At 37.3% G+C, this 18,433-nt stretch overlaps 1 protein-coding gene across 1 annotated transcript; it reads left to right on the top strand.

Moving 5' to 3' along the window:
• The first annotated feature begins 1,535 nt into the window (after positions 1-1,535).
• On the top strand, positions 1,536-13,426 carry Elp5 (Elongator complex protein 5). Its single transcript, XM_080275015.1, has 6 exons — positions 1,536-1,608; positions 4,290-4,421; positions 5,965-6,195; positions 7,863-8,029; positions 8,170-8,360; positions 11,726-13,426. Exons 1-6 carry the CDS (start codon positions 1,536-1,538, stop codon positions 11,826-11,828), a joined length of 897 nt encoding a protein of 298 aa, XP_080131141.1. The 3' UTR covers positions 11,829-13,426.
• The last annotated feature ends 5,007 nt before the right edge of the window (positions 13,427-18,433 follow it).

Here is an 18,433-nt window from a genome sequence, read left to right as displayed (position 1 = left end):
CATTTGTCCAGGCAAAGCACCCATCTTCTTAAATCACTAACTCGAAAGCTTAGAGTCTAAAAGTTTAGGAGTTTCTTAACTGTACGGACAGAGTGCGAAGCACAGAAGCAAATTTACACAGCATTAATTATGGGTGCACGTTAACACTACGTAGTCATGTAAGGGGGCGAAGTTCAATAGGGAAGTCAATCTGAAAAATAATACTGGTTAAAATAACATGTTCCTTATATTCAAAAGTACGATATCATAGTCTGGTCTCATTAGTCTGAACTGACAAAAAAAAAAAAAAAAAAAACGGTAAATAATAGTACCATATATGTAGTGACTACAACTGAGGCTATCATGCATTATCAGTTTTCACATTAATCTTTAGTGATCTTGCAGTTTAGTACATTTCAGTAAGCTTCTGACAATCTGTTTTATCAGCTCGAAAAAATTTTCAAGAAGGATGCGAACTGCCAACGACTCAAACTACCTCTTTTTCTTCCCTGTGGCTGCAACCAACGTGTAGTACGTACTGTATTTTAAAAAAATTATAATGTCTGCCAATTAATAATTCTTTAAAATGTGCTGGTTGCCCACGATCTGCGGCCACGCTGGATTATTTGATTTAAAAAATCCTGTCATTGTCTCTACAGAAACACATATCCACTTACAGTATTACTGTTAATAACACGGTGTCGTATTATGAAAGGTTCGATTTTATCTCAGTACACAATACAAACACTTGACACGGAGAACCAGCTGATGCAGGTGGCTTCGAAATGCCCTTCCACCTCCACTGTCAGCTTGGAACTGCTGAATGAGATCGCCGAGCGGCCGAGTGCCGACGGTCCACCGAGACTGCATCTGCAGACGACTTTTGAGTCATAGTGTTGGGATTCTCTGCTACCCAACTTCTTCTGTGCAACAAGAAATCAAAGTGCATTTAATTTGAAGGCTCATGTAGGGATTACATCCTTATATTTTAATCCAGAACTATTCGTAATTATATTGTCATGCATTCATTTGATGATGAATATTCCATGATAGAACAGAATTTTTTGTACTTAAGTTGAACAAATAGTAGTAGGTGTATTAGAAAATAAAATGAAATATATATATGTATATATTTAATGAACACCTACCGCACAACATGAAACGAAATGGTACAAGCACCGAACTGTCCTTCCGACGTAAACAAACAAGCAAAGCCGTTGTAAAGGCAATACCTCAACAACATCACATCACATCGCAGCGAGACTGTGTGAAGTTCCACTTGACCCTTTCTTTCGCATTATTCCACTTCCAGTGCTCCACAGCAAATTCCCTCTCGGCCCCCTTTACATTTTCTGACAATATACTTTCCCTGGGGAAGAAGCTGAAGCAAAGACGTGGTCGATAGCAGACCAAACTCCAAGAAGATTGGGTTTTCATTGGAGAAATACTCTCAGCCAAAACTTGTCACAATCCTTAACCCAAGAGCAACGTGTTCCTTGTAGTTGTGTCCAAGTGCAGCATGGTATTACTGATTGGCATACGCTAAACTCCTTCAGATGGAGAAAGCTATACTTGGCAAAATCTTCACAGCGACGGAGGTGCCCACACCAAGAACGTTGTTGTTGACAGGTGATAATGGGTATAATTTGTTATTTAACTGAGATCATATCTTTGCCAGTAGGCGAAATGAGAATGATGGGAAGTAGGAAAATCTCAGATGTAACTCATACAGTTAGCTACAAGTGCAGTTTCTTATGGTGGAGTCTAGAAGTATAAATGCAGTGTGAATTATCAATGGGATGGTTTATACCACAGTGATTTTGTGATAGTTGCTGATACTGTACTTGTTAACTTGGGGAGAAAATCTATAAAGGGTAAACATACACTTTATTTGAGGCTGTTGAAGCATCATAACAAATCATTTCTCCTCCTTGATAGTCTTATATTTTTCTTATTTTTTTCGGGGTGGTAAATAAATGTTTCATGTGAAGTCTGTTTCCCTGTTGTTTTTAGCACTGTTCCACTGTGTCAGCTTGTTTGATATCAGTGTAATGGTGGAAGGGACTCTCCTAAGTGTTTAACTAAACCTAACCTAACCTAGCTTAACTGTACCTAATTATTTAATCTGATCAAACATACCATAACCTAGCATCCAGTTTGGAAGTTGAAAAATGAAATCCACCTATGAGTACCGTACGTTGAGTAAGATTCTTCCACTACTCCAGAAACAAACAATTGTAGGCATAAGGAATTTGGTGATAAAAACAGTGGAAAATTTTTCAGGAGGAAAAGGTAATTTACTACCCTGAAAATAGAAAAATACAGAAAACATGCTGGAGGAATATGAATTGAATTGGTAAGGTCGTCCTACTGCCTCAAGTAAAGTGTACATTACCCTATTAGGGCCATCATGTCTCATACAGAATTGTATTTATTCCTGTATAAAATTTAACATAATTATGAAATACAAAGGTACATAAACTTGTCTACTATCTACTGCCAGACGCCATAATCCCATAAGGGGTGGCCATTTGACTTTGAGTTAGTTGTAATTTTGAAATAATGTATATTAGTTATAGACGTTCATCAGATTTACAGACCAGCTAAGCCAAACATGACCCAGCCTAATTGTGAAAGCAGTATTCACTGGTCATAACCTTAGTATCATATAAAGTTACTTTTGCAAATTTTGTGGTTCATAAGTGTTAGTAGTTTTTAAATGGTGCGACAAAATACTGAATCAATGGTCATTTAGCCCCGAAATCAGCACTTTTAATTGGAAAATATAATTTCTTTCACCATATAGGTTCATACACACCTGATTATTTGAAATCTTGTAAAAAAAAAAAAATAATAATAATTTGACCCTTAATTTTAAAAAATGATTCAGAGTGAAAACATGCAAAAGTTAGCGGGTACTTCCCGTTTAGATCACCAACACGTCTTGACAGACTTCTGTTTTGCATAAATATTGATTTACTTTTCAAATAAATGTATGTTCATGCTATATCAATATTTAAACAGACTGTCAGGGCAAGTTGTCAAGCTGAAGGCAAAACACTTCTGATAACTTTAGCTGTTTTTTATTCAGAATCCTAATTTTTTATTAGCAGTTAAACACAAAATTTTGACCAGATTTCAGATAATTAGGTGTGTATGAACCTCTATGGTGATAAAAATGGTAATATTTTCCAATTAAAAATGCTAGTTCGGTGATGATTCAGTAAATATCCAGCAGTTTGGTATTTCATTGCATCCATTTTCTAAGTTTCAGCCTGTAAATTTGCAAGCATGATTTATATATATATATATATATATATATATATATATATATATATATATATATTTTTTTTTAAATACATTGATTGAATTGTGGGTAAGGGTTTCTCGGTGACTTTTCCATCACAAGTGCATCTGTCTATCTATCTATTGCCAGATGCCTCAATCCCGTTTGGGGTGGCCACAAACAAATCACCTCCACGTCCCCCTGTCCCCCGCCATTTCACTGCCCTGCTCCCAACTCACACCCCCCTCTCTCATATACCTCTCCACCCCATCCCTCCATCTCATCCTCGGCCTCCCCCTCCTTCTCCCCCCCTCCACCTCACTCACATACACTCTCTTCATCAGTCTTTCACCCTCCATCGTCTCCACATGCTTCATTTAACAAAATAAGGATGGGGGGAATTCTCCACCTCCAAGCTCTGTCCATTACTACAGCTACACTACAATAAGCTAACTTAATTAAATCCAACTTAGCTTGATGTAACGCAATTACAGTAGATGCAATAGTAGATCAAGCTAGGAGCTGAAGAATCCCTCCCTTCTTATTTAGCTACTAAGTACAATACTAAATAAAGCATTCTTCGTGAAGGAGTCGTAGACTGATAGATGAATGTAAAAGTTGGTATGGTAATAGCCAGCCTCATACTAGCTACTTACTTTGATGATAGCATATTATATGATGGATAAAGTTCTACACCCTTCTTGTGGATTGAGCTTGTGCACACGGCCAGACTGTGACTCCACCTCGGGAGCTCTAATCACTCCACCTCTGGGCAGCAAATGAATGTACTGTACAGCTGTCCTTACTGAATGTCGTTGATGTACGGTATGTAAGATAAATGCTGCTTTAGCCTAAGTGAGACTCTGGGCTGTGACTGAGGGGTTAAAAAGAAAAAAAATCTGATGGGTTGAAGAAACTTACTCAGAGCAATATTTTTAATGAATCACAAGTTACCCATTGAAAAAATTATTAGCTTCATAATGCAAGAATTTCAGTGTATTAAAACTGAATTGTGCTTTTTCAGACACAGTGGAAATATGTGGACGGGGACTGTTGTACTCTCTTATCTCTGCACACCTGCGACTGGGCACTGATGTCATCTACCTCACCACTACCCTCGCCCCTCAGTGTATACAATCACATATCATAAATAATGGTCAGTCCTGCATTGTTATTATAAAGACATCGTTCAGTAACTTCTTCACTACAGTGATGTCTTTTTTCATTTTAATCAAGCAGCCATCAGAATATTTTTTTCAGCTATGGGGAGCCCCCCAGTGGAGATGCTAATGAAAGCTCTGTCCAGCCCCACCAGTATGAAAATTATTCTAAGATGAATGAAGTCATCCAGAGGCAGCAAAAACAGGATGCCAAATTCTGGTACATTAGATAGAAGGGGTTAACAGATTTGAGTTAAGCATAATCACACACAGTCAAGTCGCCAAAGGCACAGCTAATTGGTTGTGGGCCAAGCCCGCACCCTAGAAAACTGTGCCATACAAATAACTAAATCTATGGGAAAAATGGAATTTGGTTCTGGACGTTCACCCAAAATCCCCCTTTTCACCCACTTTTCCCCATTTTCCCCCACTTTACACGGGCACACAATCAAGCAGTCAGTCAGTGTATGTATTACACACAAATTAAACAATAAATAATAAAGGGCTTTAAAGACATAAAATACCGAACGTCCCTAACTCCAACGACGATAGTGCTGAAGTGGAAGGGGTAGGGTTAGGGGTTCCGAGGCAAGAGGCACGTTTCATACCTTGCCTCGGCCCCACACCATAGATATTTTATGCATTTTTTATTTTTTATTGCTGTTGGCATCCCTACGTGTCAAGTGGGGTTGGTGGAGGATTAGTGCCCTTCCCTGTAAAACAGTTAACTCTAAGCCCTTGGCCACCCCATTTGGGATACATGGCGTCTGGCAATGGATGGATGGGATGGGATTTTTATTTTTTCCACGTCATAGAAAACCATGGCTCAGAAGACCACGCCATAGATGACTTGACTGCTGTTTGAATATTAATACGGTAAAACCTCGATATAACGGACTTCAATAGACCGGAATTCACTTTTATCAGACTCAAGGAGCTACCAGACTAAATTCCTATGTATCAGAAAAAGTCTGATAAAGCCAGAAGCAGTCAGGACTGCCTGACCACTTCAGCTATTATTGTAAATAAAAGACATGTTTATCAGTGTACAGTACAGTATTATTATATATATTATGCCATTTGATTATTGTAGTGAAGTTAGAACGCAGTACAGTACTGCAATAGTAGTCAAAACAGTTTAAAAACTATTCCTGCGATCCAGACTAATGTCTGATACATCGGAAAAAGTCCAGGTTAGCAGGGGGAAGACTGGATGTCACTTTTATTGAAATTTTTGCATTTTTTGGACTGGCTTGGGTCCCAATTAGTCTGTTATAGTAAGGTCTTACTGTATTCATAATTTTTATACTTGCATTTTTCACATTCCTTTGCAGTGCTGCACGGCATTCATGTACATGAAACATTCATCTAAACTGGCAGTGATTTTATTGTTAACTTCATGTAGTTATGATATAATCATCATTGTAACCACATTTCTCACCAGTAAATTGGTTGCATTAATTTTGTTGTATCAGAATAGTAATATGACATTCGGTAGGCCACTAAGGGTTGTACAGTACTTATTTTGCCTTCTTGCAGATAACACAGAAAAACTGTTAATTATTGATGGTGCAAGTGACCCAAGTGACTGGGATACAAATGGTCAAGGTGTTTCCCTCAGTCAGCCTCTCCCACACATTTTTAACAATAGGCATGAGAGTGGTGGGGATGCTGACAGGAAAGTGGTATTGGTAGTTGACAAGGTGGAGCATCTTTTATGCCACCAGAAACCTCTGGAACTTGTGAGAGGTCTGCATGCTCTTGCTGTTGGTGAGTAAATGGTTAAAAGTGTTTTGTAATGCAGTGATGGCTGGTACAATTATAATCATCTGGAAAGCTCATTAGGCATATTTACAAACAGCATGGTCAAACCAGTTTTTATTGACAATATAGCACCAGAATGAAGTTTTTTGTGTTTTTAAATCACTTCGTACATTTACCAAAAAGAACTATATCATCAGCACATCAGAGATTGTTCAGTCACTCTCTTTGTTAATTCATTTGCTGTCCCAGTCTAAATTTGTGAAGATACCCTTGAGACATGCCTGAAAAAACCTGGATGAATTTGTGTTTCCTTGTTAACACCTCTTTATTGATATCTTCTGTTAGAGTTATATGGTAGCAGTGCTATCTGTATAAACTGGAATATCGTTAAGTACAGTACAGATTGTGACATCCAGAATGTTTGAGTCCAAAAAAGGATTAATGGAAAGTGGAATATTTTGAAATGTAGATTTATAATGACCGTAATGAAAAGATTGCATTAAAAAAGAAAAAACAACCATGAACAGAAAATGCAGTGAAGTACCTAGTATTAGTAGTACAGTAAATCATCTGTTCTACTTTTTTGCAAATTAACTTTGTCTTCAAATACACATAAATTTTATGAGGACAGCCTCTTGTTGCATGAAGAAATATTTTGGAAAGTGGAGGTTTTTGGAAATCAGGTGTTTGGATTTTGGAGGTTGTACTGTACTTTAACCCCTTCAGTCAAGTGATGCCTTACTTTGTTCTTACATTTCTAGATGATTTAATGCAATTTAAGATCTTCCTTGCTGAAGTTGTTAAGATTATAATAATTTATCCAATTACAAAAGAATCAACCCTAAGGTGAATAAAACTGTCTTGATATGCAAAGAATAAACCAGAAAATTATATCATTGGATTGAAAATTAACATATTTTCCTCAGATTGCTCTCATCATTGCTGCTCTTTCAACCTAATTAGATTTCCTCACGATATATAAATACCACTCACAAAGATCTCTTATTAACTGGAATTTTTCTTAACCATTTAGTTTATAGTCTTACCTCAATATGGGTTATTGTCAGGTAACTGCAATGACTAATTTACTCTGCTTGACTATTTGTCAAAAGTTTATTACAGTAAGGAAAAGGCTTACTTGATGATAAGTTTTGATGTTGCCTTTTTGTGAGGCAGAATACAGTAGATTCATTTTTCCATTATTTGGATACTGCTTTGACTTGTAAGCATTTCATGAAGAGTTTTGGTAGCTTGTTTAAGTCAGTTATCAGTGTCCTTAATAAAACAATGATGAGACCATCATTGCTTTCTGCTTTGCCTCTCTTCATTCCTCATATGGCTGTTTTCTTCTCATTTAGTTTAACAGTTGTATTCACCACTTCCCCATCTTGAACTGACTTTGATCTTGTTTTACAGGTATAAAGTTTTGCTTAAAATTATGTTATTTTGATTGCTTCATTTAAGTTGTTCAGTTAGGTATGGTGAATAAGAGTTCTACAGTGGATTATGTACTGTACTTCAATATTTTATTTATCCAACACATAGATTTATTGTGTGAATAATTCATACCATATTGATCAAGTTAAATTAGAATTGTCATCAAGCTGTAGTACAGTATGTACAATACCTATCCCAGTGTGTGCACCCTTAACTGAGTTTTATAATGCCATCAGGAGAAAAGTTGGAGCAGGTAATAATGTATGGTGGGCGAGACACTATTGAGGAGAGCACACTGTCAGCTCTCACTCATGCTGCTGCTGCCACTATTCACCTTATGCCCACTTTCCCCCTTACTTGCCATCTAGTGCTTAAGAAACCATCAGGGAAAATCTTGAAGTCAGTGAGTATCAGTGTTTTTCATACTTTTATAAAGTGTTTACAGTAACACGTAGAGATGAATAACTGACAGAGTGACAGATAATTGTGATCTTTTTACAGCTAGTAAAGATATCAAAACATTAGTATTGTATGTTCTTTCAGCATGAAGAGTTTCGCATTAGTCCAGAACTGGAGATTCTGGATGTTCGGTTGGTGCAGAGCCAAACTCAACCTCTGTCAACAGTAGATGACAACACAACAGATAACATCCTGGCATCACAAACCACTTTCAGTCTCACTCTCACCAGCAACCAACGCACAGCCAAGAACAATCTGCTCCTACCTCACACAAGGTACTGTATCTGGAGAGTGGTCACATGTTTCTGATTACACAAGTGTGGTTGCCGCATTAAGAAATGCGGTATTGTAGAATGAAGAAATACTGTTATGTCTGTAATGGGCACTGCTATTTATTTATTATTTGTATGTTTCAGTTAAATTTTTTTTTAGATCCAGTCACTCCCATAAATATCTTGCATAATGAAATGGTTGTTTAATCCTGACAGTTTCAGTTGAATGAAAGATCAGTAACAATTACATGAGAATGTTACAGTTGACTGCTTTCACTAAACAATACAGAAAAGGTACAGTCTTTACCAGATTTCCTTGTACCATGTTATTAACTTGGTATAAGTCTCTTAATGCACAAAATCCATCCAAGTAACTGTTCATACATCACTGACCAGACATTGAGATGGAGAGGCTGGCAGCAGTGGTATGTGACAACATAGTGATAGTTAAGTGTACAGATTTCCATGGTAATGACAGAAATGACTTGCTTCCCTGTAGCCTAGATGCTTACTGCATTCTGTCCTGCTACACTCACCAGTGGCACAGCACCACTTGTGCCAGAGTGAATGATTTTGACATGCAAAAAACAGTTTTGGAATGTATATAATCGGTGCATATCCGTTTGTGTTGTCACTTGGACACAAGTATGGAACGGTTTTTAGTGGGATATGAGAAGACTATCCCAGTCAGAATTAGTGTAATGGTAATACCACAGGAAGTGTTATGATACTGTATTGTTGAAGGGTCTCATATTAGAATACCTGTACTTGAGACTTTTTCAATCAAATTCATATTCTTAAATTTCAGTCACAGCTAGAAGTGCCATTTGATTACTGTCCGACACCTAATCAAGTACAGTGGAATGTCCTAAATTGCGGTCTTACGAGAATGGACGCAACCTGTGATCTGAGAATTCCACAATTTAGAAATAACTAATCTTATTGGAAAAATTATTTATGGGTCTATCATTTTGGAAAAGTTGCCCCCCTTATCCCCAAACTTACATTAAACTGGTCACCAGCAAACACTAAAAACCTTCATTCTTGACCTGGCAAGGAAGTGCTGTGATTGGCGTATAGTAAGTGCTCTGATTGAATATGATTTGTTTAGTAATTGCCATGCTTGACTAAGACTGGTTTATGCCCAGCTACATGTGCGGACTTGAGGTAATGGTGCCACATATTACACAAGGCATCACTCTTGATGGCTGCATCCACGAATTATGTGTCACTTCCGTGATTTACCGATGCTGCATACTTGCATGATGTTGCTGCATATTATGAATCTGCTACTTAGAATTGCCTGATTTATGAGAGTCTGCTGTACAGTATTGTCCCATCACGATTGTAGAGGCCCAGGGCAAGGCTACCTAGTTTAGACATTTAAGGCAAGTGACCAATTGCTTATCTCTTACTGGCATTATATGAGCAAGGGTTTGCAGCAAGGGCCTTTATTTTCTTTGTTATAGCATTTTACCAGTGTCTGAAGAAGCCTAAAATGTTACACCTTAGAAAATAAGGGTCTTTGAAACTGGTGTTTCATAATATCCAATTTATCAAGAATGGTTGCCATATTTACATTACAGGGGCAGTAAACCCCAAGTACCCTTCGTAATTAGACCCAAACGGGCCACAATCAGTTCAAGCACCTTAACTTACCAGAATGCTAGGCAACTAAAAATTGTATGAAGGGAATAGGGTTAATGCATTATATCAGTGCTCGCACAAAGGCCTTCTAAGTAGCAACATGCAGAAAGGCCCAACTTTGATTTGCATGACATGGAGAACTGTTCCGGTGAGGAGAAAATGCTCAAGTGTAATAGAGGGATCCTAAACTGTAAAGCTTTTCAAGTACTATACATTACAGAGCAAGCCCAGTCAGTCTGGCTGAGCAGCCTGGGTGGATGCTGTATTTATGTCTCTCCACCTAGTTAACAGGGCACCATAGCAGGCCCCGCATCACCCAATTATTTGGTTATATGGTTACCACCCAGCATTGTAAATGGTTTCCTAGGCCACAGGAAAGCAATTAGGCTTGTCATGCCACTTTGTGTAGAGTCACCTAAGGAAGAAATAGGCAACTCTACATAAGGTGAGTAGATAATGGTCACCTTCACCTACCACATAACCAAAAAGGTAAATGTCACTGGCCATTATCAGATAGCAATGCTGTATACTGTAAAACCAGTTCATATTGTAAGTCAAGGCTGTATTCCAAAATATTGCAGGTTTTTCATAAATTTGTCTACCTATCTATCTATCTATGTATTGCAAGACACCATAAGCCTGTAAGAGATGGCCATTTGTCTTTGAGTTAATGGTTTTACAGGAGGGGCACTAACCCTCTGCCAACCCACTTGTTGACATATAGGGAACATGTGTGGGTTGGTTATATGGTTACCACCCAGCATTGTAAATGGTTATCTGACTTAAAGCAAGCCATTAGGCTTGCCATTCAATGTAAAGCCATGTGAAACGGAGAGAATATTAAAAAGTGACAGGAAAGATGGGAGAAGTAGGAAGCAAGGAGGTCAAACACAGAAAAGAAGTATATAGATGAAAGAAGTAGTAGGTGGCACTGTGTGAGTGGATGATGGTGGCCACCACCTACCACAAACATTTGTGGTACAGTAAAATGGGTGGCACAGGCATACTCTGTTTGCTTTGCAGTTAGAAATGAAACTGTTATACAGTAAAATTCCTGTAATCTGAATTGCAGGGGACCAAGGGTCTTAGTTTTTTTTTTTCTTTTTTTTTGACTACTGGGAGGGATCTTTGAAAACATCAGAAATATGTACATGATCATCAATTAAAAATACTTAAAATGATATGGGTTATTGTTTTATATATTCACTGGAAATGCATAGAAGTGTAGATGAATAGTTGCAGGCAGGTACATTCATGTTCAAACCAGGTAAACCCTTAATTAAAGCCCAGAGAAATTTGAAAGATTTCACCTTGACAAATTCAGAGTATTGGTGGCTGGATTGGAGGACTTTTACTGTACTTAAATTTGCCCTGAACCTAACGATTGGCAATTAAATTTGCCATGGATTTAAATTTTGTAGCCCAGGGATGTCTCTTTCATTTTATTCTTGCAGTCTCTAGTGACTTTATTCAACTTAGGACAGACTTTTCAACATGGGTTAGGGGGGTTAAATATAGAATTAATTAACCCTGTGTACAAGTGGTGTTTCCTGAATTAGAGGGGAGGAGGGGGGGGGACAATAATGATCTGAAAACAGCAAGGATGAATGAAAAAGGACATTTACCAAAATTCAAGAAATTATCAGTATAAAAGAACTTCAAAAAAGCAACTGTGAATGAGTACTTCCAGTTTGGGCTTCATCACTATGTACCTTTTTCAGGATCCAGAGTGGAGAAAGTGGCGGAGGAGGACTGATCCACTACACACCTGATGACGCTGATGACTGGGATGATGATGACCCTGATGATGACCTAGATATTTAACAGCTTGATGATACAGGAATCCAAGTTCATGTGGTTCATTTATCCATCATCAAGTTTAGTATTGCCCCACCAGGAACACTGAAGCCATGGACTTAGGCTACTTACTCCAGACATTTAAGCAAGAATGACCAGTTGCCCATCCCTTAGTGGCATCACGTGACCAGTAAACTCAAACCATCACATGGCATTGTTCCCTAATTGGTCAGAGTGCCTTAATTCATTACATCACCAGACATCTACAAATTGCATGAGGGCAATGAGGCTAAGGCATTACATCAGTAGAGAGTACTGTACAGACACCCTGCTCTGAGTATGCATCCTTCAGAGGACTGTCCCATAAAGGGGAAAGTGCTCAAGTGAGACTTGGGAAAGTTTATATGATATCTTGTATATTCTGCTGGATTCAGATAATGGTAAAAACAATCTACAAAGGACATCATGTGGATTCATGATGTTAAGATTCAACAGAAGAGTGTTTAATAACTATATGGGGACTGAGCAGCTTCTACTGGACATAAAATATATATTTTATACAGTATACACATTTTCACACATGATGTAGGACACTAATGCTGAGTAATTGTTAACAATACTATTAGCATCATTAAAGCATCTTACCTCTTAGGTTCATTAATTATACAGTATCACATACTAGTGGACAATAAAAATATCTCAAACTATAAATGCATTATAAATTTAGCTTGCAAAATTTCTGGATACAAAACTCATCCCTGTTTGTCCTTTTCTTTATACTGTACCTCTTTGCATACTGGTACCTTGTGCAGCACTATGATACAAAGACTTGTCAGTACAGTGCTTACTTTCATATTATGGAAACTGAAGATGTAATGGTGTAGGGAAACCCCCTATTTCTGATGTTCATTTGTTAGACCCATGATGAATAAGGATTATTAGGATTTCTCTCTAGCTGCTAAATGTGCTTTTAAAATGTGGCATGAAGACTAAGTACAGTACATCTGATTATCACAACTGTTCCATAAATTATTTAGAAATTGAGGACTTACATACACTTTCACCCTCTCAGTTTTAATATGAACCTGAAGTCTTGGTGCTGCTTTTTCAGTACAAGTATTACTATATTTATATTTCATCTTGGCACAGTTTGTAAACTATCACTGATAGTTAACTGAAGTTCTTATATTAAGATATAACAAAACTTAAAATTTTTCTAATTTCACAGTACAGTATTGATATTTGTATCACATCCATTGGGTGACCAAGGCCAACGCATGCTTGCATGTTGGAGCCTTCAAAAATAAACAAATGAACAATCTGTATATCACATACTGTACTGTAAACTATGCTAAATGCAAGTTCTGTCTAACACAGTCATCAGTTTCTTGCACTAATTTTCCAATATTTCCAAGTCATTAATCCATGATCAGCACTGATATGAAAATTACACCAACAGTTAGGAACTTAACAATGCCTTATAAGTACAGATCTGTGTATAATACATAGGAAAATGCCCCACATTTGCGGTATTTGGATTCTTTTAACAATTTTATGTGAAATGCACATCATTCACTGTACATGCATGTGTATGTACTGTAGTAGCTGGCATGATTCATTACCAACATTTTACAGTGCACCAAATCTAAAGTATAGCTTCCATTTTTTTCCCCATCCCTGTATATATTTAATATACAGTATAATATCTAATGTACAGTCAATCAAAAAAGTATCAGTGGACAATTGGTGTGAAAGACTGATGTCTCAGATCATGATTTTCCCCGATGTTGGTATGCCTGCTTTGAAAAGGTTGTGAGTATACTGCTTGCCTGTGGCATTTCCCAGTTGTTGTTGTTTATGCATTTTCAGATGGTAACAATTTAATCTTCTGACTTCACAAGCTATACTAACCCATCACCATACCCCTCCTGCATGTGTGTGTGTGTGTGTGTGTGTGTGTGTGTGTGTGTGTGTGTGTGTGTGTTTTTATCGGCTTTACATTAACCATTTAAATCCAGGCAATGTCCTTTTTAGTTAACTTTTGCTGCTGCCAGACAAATATCTTCATGGTAGGAAAGGCCTCTTTTAATGAGGGTTTTACTAAAGCTACATCTACTCCCGCCAGATTGAAAAGTGTATCGTAAGCTAAATAAAATTGTCAGATGACAAGAATAAATACAGCTGCCTTTCCCTGGCTCAGCGGTTAACTCTATGACTGCATGAAGGTGTTTTACTGCATACATTAACCCATTTAGCCCAGGAATATCTTTTTATTATCTACTGAAAGTATTATTCAGTTTCTGATAGTCTCCTTGAACTAGAGGAGTTAGAAGCAGCTTTATAAGACACTTCAGTATGAAAGTTCCAATAGTGATTAAATTTCTCTTTTAGCAGCAAGAATGAACTAAAATGGGTGTTACTTGGGTTCAAGGGACTAAAATATGGGGGCAAGACTTTGGTGTGGCAAAAGTAGGAGCAATGGAACTCATAGTACTGTTAATGAATGTGTAGGTGTATTGTAGGCTAAACAGTTAAAAGAAAAAAAAAAATCAGAGGTTCATGATGGCTGTGAAGTAAAGAAGTCTACTGATAAAAAAGTATGGAAGAATAAGGTCAGATGGTAAGGTCACATGGAGACAGCAGATATAGTTAGGTGGTGAAAAAGAGGTATAAGTGAGCAAGGTGGGATAAGCAATGGCCAAGATAAAGGTGGATGGGAAGTTAAAAGGCTATGGAAATGACAAACAATTAAAAGCAATGGATAAAGTACATAGAAAGAAGCATGTGATGGGTTTAACACCCCCTTTTTCAACTTAGGAATCAACAGAATGACTATTCTTCAGGTAAATGTGCAGCACATATATAAGGAAAAATACAGCAACAGTAAAACTGTGTGTAGATGGTTTTGCTTGCAACATGATGCAAGGATTCCCATGGCCTAAATGAAATGTGAAATGGTATGTAGCCTGTTTCTACTGGCATGTTGTTTATTAATTCTGTTTTTATACTCTCTCTCTCTGTCTACGTTCTGCCTCATCCCATCCGTTATAACAGAGTAATGTTAGGATGGCGGTGGTAATGATGAACAACTGAACTAAGCTGTCTACTTATGTTAGCTGTGCTCTGCATCTTCCTAGCCCATATTAATGTGGAAAACAAAATAAGGATGATTGTGGTTGTGATGATGATGATGATTTGTCATTTTTCTACATATTTTATGCGACTGCTTCATAAGCAGTAAATGCTCTGATACTGTAAACAGAGAATTCATGACACATGGCACTCACTGATAAAATATATGGAAATTGGCATAGTGGCTCATGCTTTAAATGTTTATCAACAGGAATATGTTTGCAAACCTACATGAGGAGGTAAGCTAAAACTACTTTTAAGTTCACATAGTCTGCACAGTAAGTCCTATGATGAACATCCAGTTTGGGTTGTTATATTATCTTTTCTTTTACAAAGTACAAACTGAGCTTAGTTACGTTATGAAGGACACCCAATTCAGGTCAGGTCTCCATCTATAATACTGTGTTAACATTAATACATAAAAATATGTAAATCTTCACAACACAGACATGCAATTGTAGTATGTACATAAATAATGCATTGTACAGTAAAGTGGCTGCCTTCTTGGTATATCAAATTTGTGCATACAGGGATACAGTTCAGAGTCAACTTCTACTGTATTGTCTAGATAAATTTAAAAACCACCTGACTGTAATACATAAAGTACAGTCTGTAACAAATAAGCCCAGCACAATTATATCTTAACAATTACCTGTAGTGCATTGTTTTTTCTCATGAAGTTATTAAGTCCTACTGGGGTTTAACCTACACACACAACCAGCACAACTTTACAAAATATACTGTACTGGGGTAAAGGGTAAACAGTTTGTCATCAGTACCACTACAAATTGGTTCTTACTATACTTAAAACCCCATACAGCTCACTGCTGTACTACCACAATTACCCATATACCATAAAACACATCATATACAACATCCTCATAAAGTTAGCTGTTCTGCATAATCTACACAGAACAACCTTTGATGGCACAATTAGCAGTGGTATACCAAGAAACTGGTGCAAATATAATAAAAGTTTGTAAACACTTCTATTACAATGTGGGGCCACTTACTATATACTGTAATTATGGCTAATACTATATTGTTTCATTCGGCTAAAAGAAGTCTTAAGCAACCAATGGGTTATTCGGGGTTAACAACAACATTCACTTCTATGGGACTGTGGATCAGGAGTGAACTAGGGGTCATGTTTACCTGAGGTAGCTTACTGGTGTGTGGATCTTCAAAGGCATTAATATAAGCAATGGTCATACTAAATTCTGGTATACACTGCTGTGTATATGTATGCCATTCCAAAAGGTAATGTAAATGGTAACACCCATAAGGACATTACTTACATAAAACTGCTGGCAGTCGAAGCAATACAACAACTGATACATCTCTGAAGCTTTTCCATGCTTATGGAATGATAAAGATAGTTTGGGGTATGGCAGGTAGCTATAAACAGGTACCATGCCTAAGATATGAATGCAGCACACAGAATAAGAAATACTTTACACAGTGTCTCCCATTACTTTGGGGTACAGCAGGTAGCTATAAACAGGTACCATGCCTAAGATATGGATGCAGCACACAGAATAAGAAATACTTTACAGTGTCTCATGGGAAAAGCTTGAAAAATGATTACTGTATACACTAGAATACAGTAGACTAAAGTGATGTGGCTTCCTTGCTGAATGTGAGGTATTCCAAGGAAGCACTTGCAGAAGCCATCTCAGCCAAAAAATTGTTACATCATTTCATTACTCCAACTGTCTTCCATACCACATTCTAGTACTGGCTAGGGTTACTCTTAAGGGGGGGAAAAAAAAAAAAAAAACGAACAATGTTGGTATACTGCCTCAGTTATCTAAGAAGACCGTGGAAACATGACATGTCTAGAAAACTCAATCTCAAAACACGGGTATATTTTAGCCTCTTAGCTTGTTAGCAAATACAGTATATCCCATGACAAAAATGCTCGTTTGCATGTACTGATGATATAATATTTTCTTTAACAAAAATATTTTGTTTTGAGTGAAGATGAAACAAAACATGTGAAAGATCAGTAAGAATATCATGTAAGATTCAAGTTATAAAAATCTTAATACTGCACAAGTTTTCCTCCATTTACTGGGTTCTGTTATTCTGGTCCATCCCTAGAACACCTCATTTACTTTAATGAATTTCTAAAATATTCCTTTGTGGCAGTCTAACTACAGTGTGTAACTGTTGACCCTTTCAGCTTCTCTTGGCATGTTATTTTACTCAGGCAACCATAAGACTATTTTGTTCAACTTGGGGGAAGTCAAAAGTCAGACAGATGAAAACCAACTACTGTATCTAGAAGATAGCCTTTTGCACTGGTATAATTTCCATCAACTGAATAAAATGGTCTTGATTTAGCATGAATAAATTACAAGAGTGTTCATGGCAGCAAAAGCATTAATATCTCTCAATATACTGTATTACTAGTCTGTTGCAAATACTCGGCCTAGCAAGCACCTAGCAGCTTATCTGATTTTATCATACTGAATCCTCTCAGTCATGACAACTTGAGTAATGCCAGATGACTTTAATCAGCTGAGGAAGTCCTTGGAACCTGAGTATGTTAATACTGTCACCATTAACCATCTCAGAGCAGAGCAACTCTCATTTTCCAGCTAACAGCAGATTATTTTATTCAGCTGAGTGTTTTAAGAGCCTGACTGTTAAAACTGTCACCACTAACCCTCTCATGGTCAGGACAATTCTAGTTTTCTATTCTGGCTAATACCAAAACAAATTTAATCAGCTGAGAGTCCTAGGAACATTTTGTGATTGGCACAAGTTTAGTATTCTATTTTGCCTAACACCAGATGATTTTATTTACCTGAAAGTGAGTCATAGGAACCTGAGAGTATTAACTGTGGTTACCGCATCATCTTGAAGCGGACCAGAAAGCTGGTGCTATAAATATCAGAACCATATCACTCTCACCATGTGGTAGCCACACTAAGAAATAGACTTCTCCTGCTGACACAGTGGGAAGCACAGGAGACATGACTGGTGTTGACTGCATGTCTGCTTTGAACATGTTAAAGCTGTTACCTTGAATTTTGTCACTGGATTTTACCACAGACATGTTTGTAGCATATTTGACATCAAGATTCCAGTACGTTTGATAACATCAATGTTTCAAACAATGTTCTGGGGCATGTGTGTCCGGGCCCTTACAAACGTGCTCCGAAACATTCCAATTTTTTTTTCATGAAATCACAACTATGAATTAAAGGAGACTGGTAAACAGCTGTATAGATAGTAATGGATATTTAACAAGCCACCATTGTGTAAATTACTGTGGACTTAAATGCAAGAAAGAAAAAAAAAAAGTACATTAAAAAGGCAACATATAACAAGAACTTACCATACAGTCTTAACATTTACAAGTGATATCACACAAAACTTCTTGCAGATTTCGTATTCTTGAAAGAAAATGGCCACACATCATTATTCCCGTGTGTAAGTCTGTATTTTGTAATAACCTAGTGTTTGATACCATTAACCCTTTCAGTCTGGTG

The sequence above is a fragment of the Coenobita brevimanus genome, chromosome 60 (assembly GCF_032717465.1).
Source record: "Coenobita brevimanus isolate Jiangsu-jjx chromosome 60, ASM3271746v2, whole genome shotgun sequence".
NCBI classification, from domain to species: domain Eukaryota; kingdom Metazoa; phylum Arthropoda; class Malacostraca; order Decapoda; family Coenobitidae; genus Coenobita; species Coenobita brevimanus.
This window is presented reverse-complemented; position numbering and strand designations above follow the sequence as displayed.

Excerpts from the sequence above, each read along its gene's own strand:
- Elp5 (XM_080275015.1), top strand. The coding sequence starts at position 1,536 with ATGGAGAAAGCTATACTTGGCAAAATCTTCACAGCGACGGAGGTGCCC. Across the intron at positions 4,422-5,964 it reads ATCACATATCATAAATAATG|ATAACACAGAAAAACTGTTA; the intron begins GTCAGTCCTGCA and ends GCCTTCTTGCAG. Across the intron at positions 8,361-11,725 it reads CTGCTCCTACCTCACACAAG|GATCCAGAGTGGAGAAAGTG; the intron begins GTACTGTATCTG and ends TACCTTTTTCAG.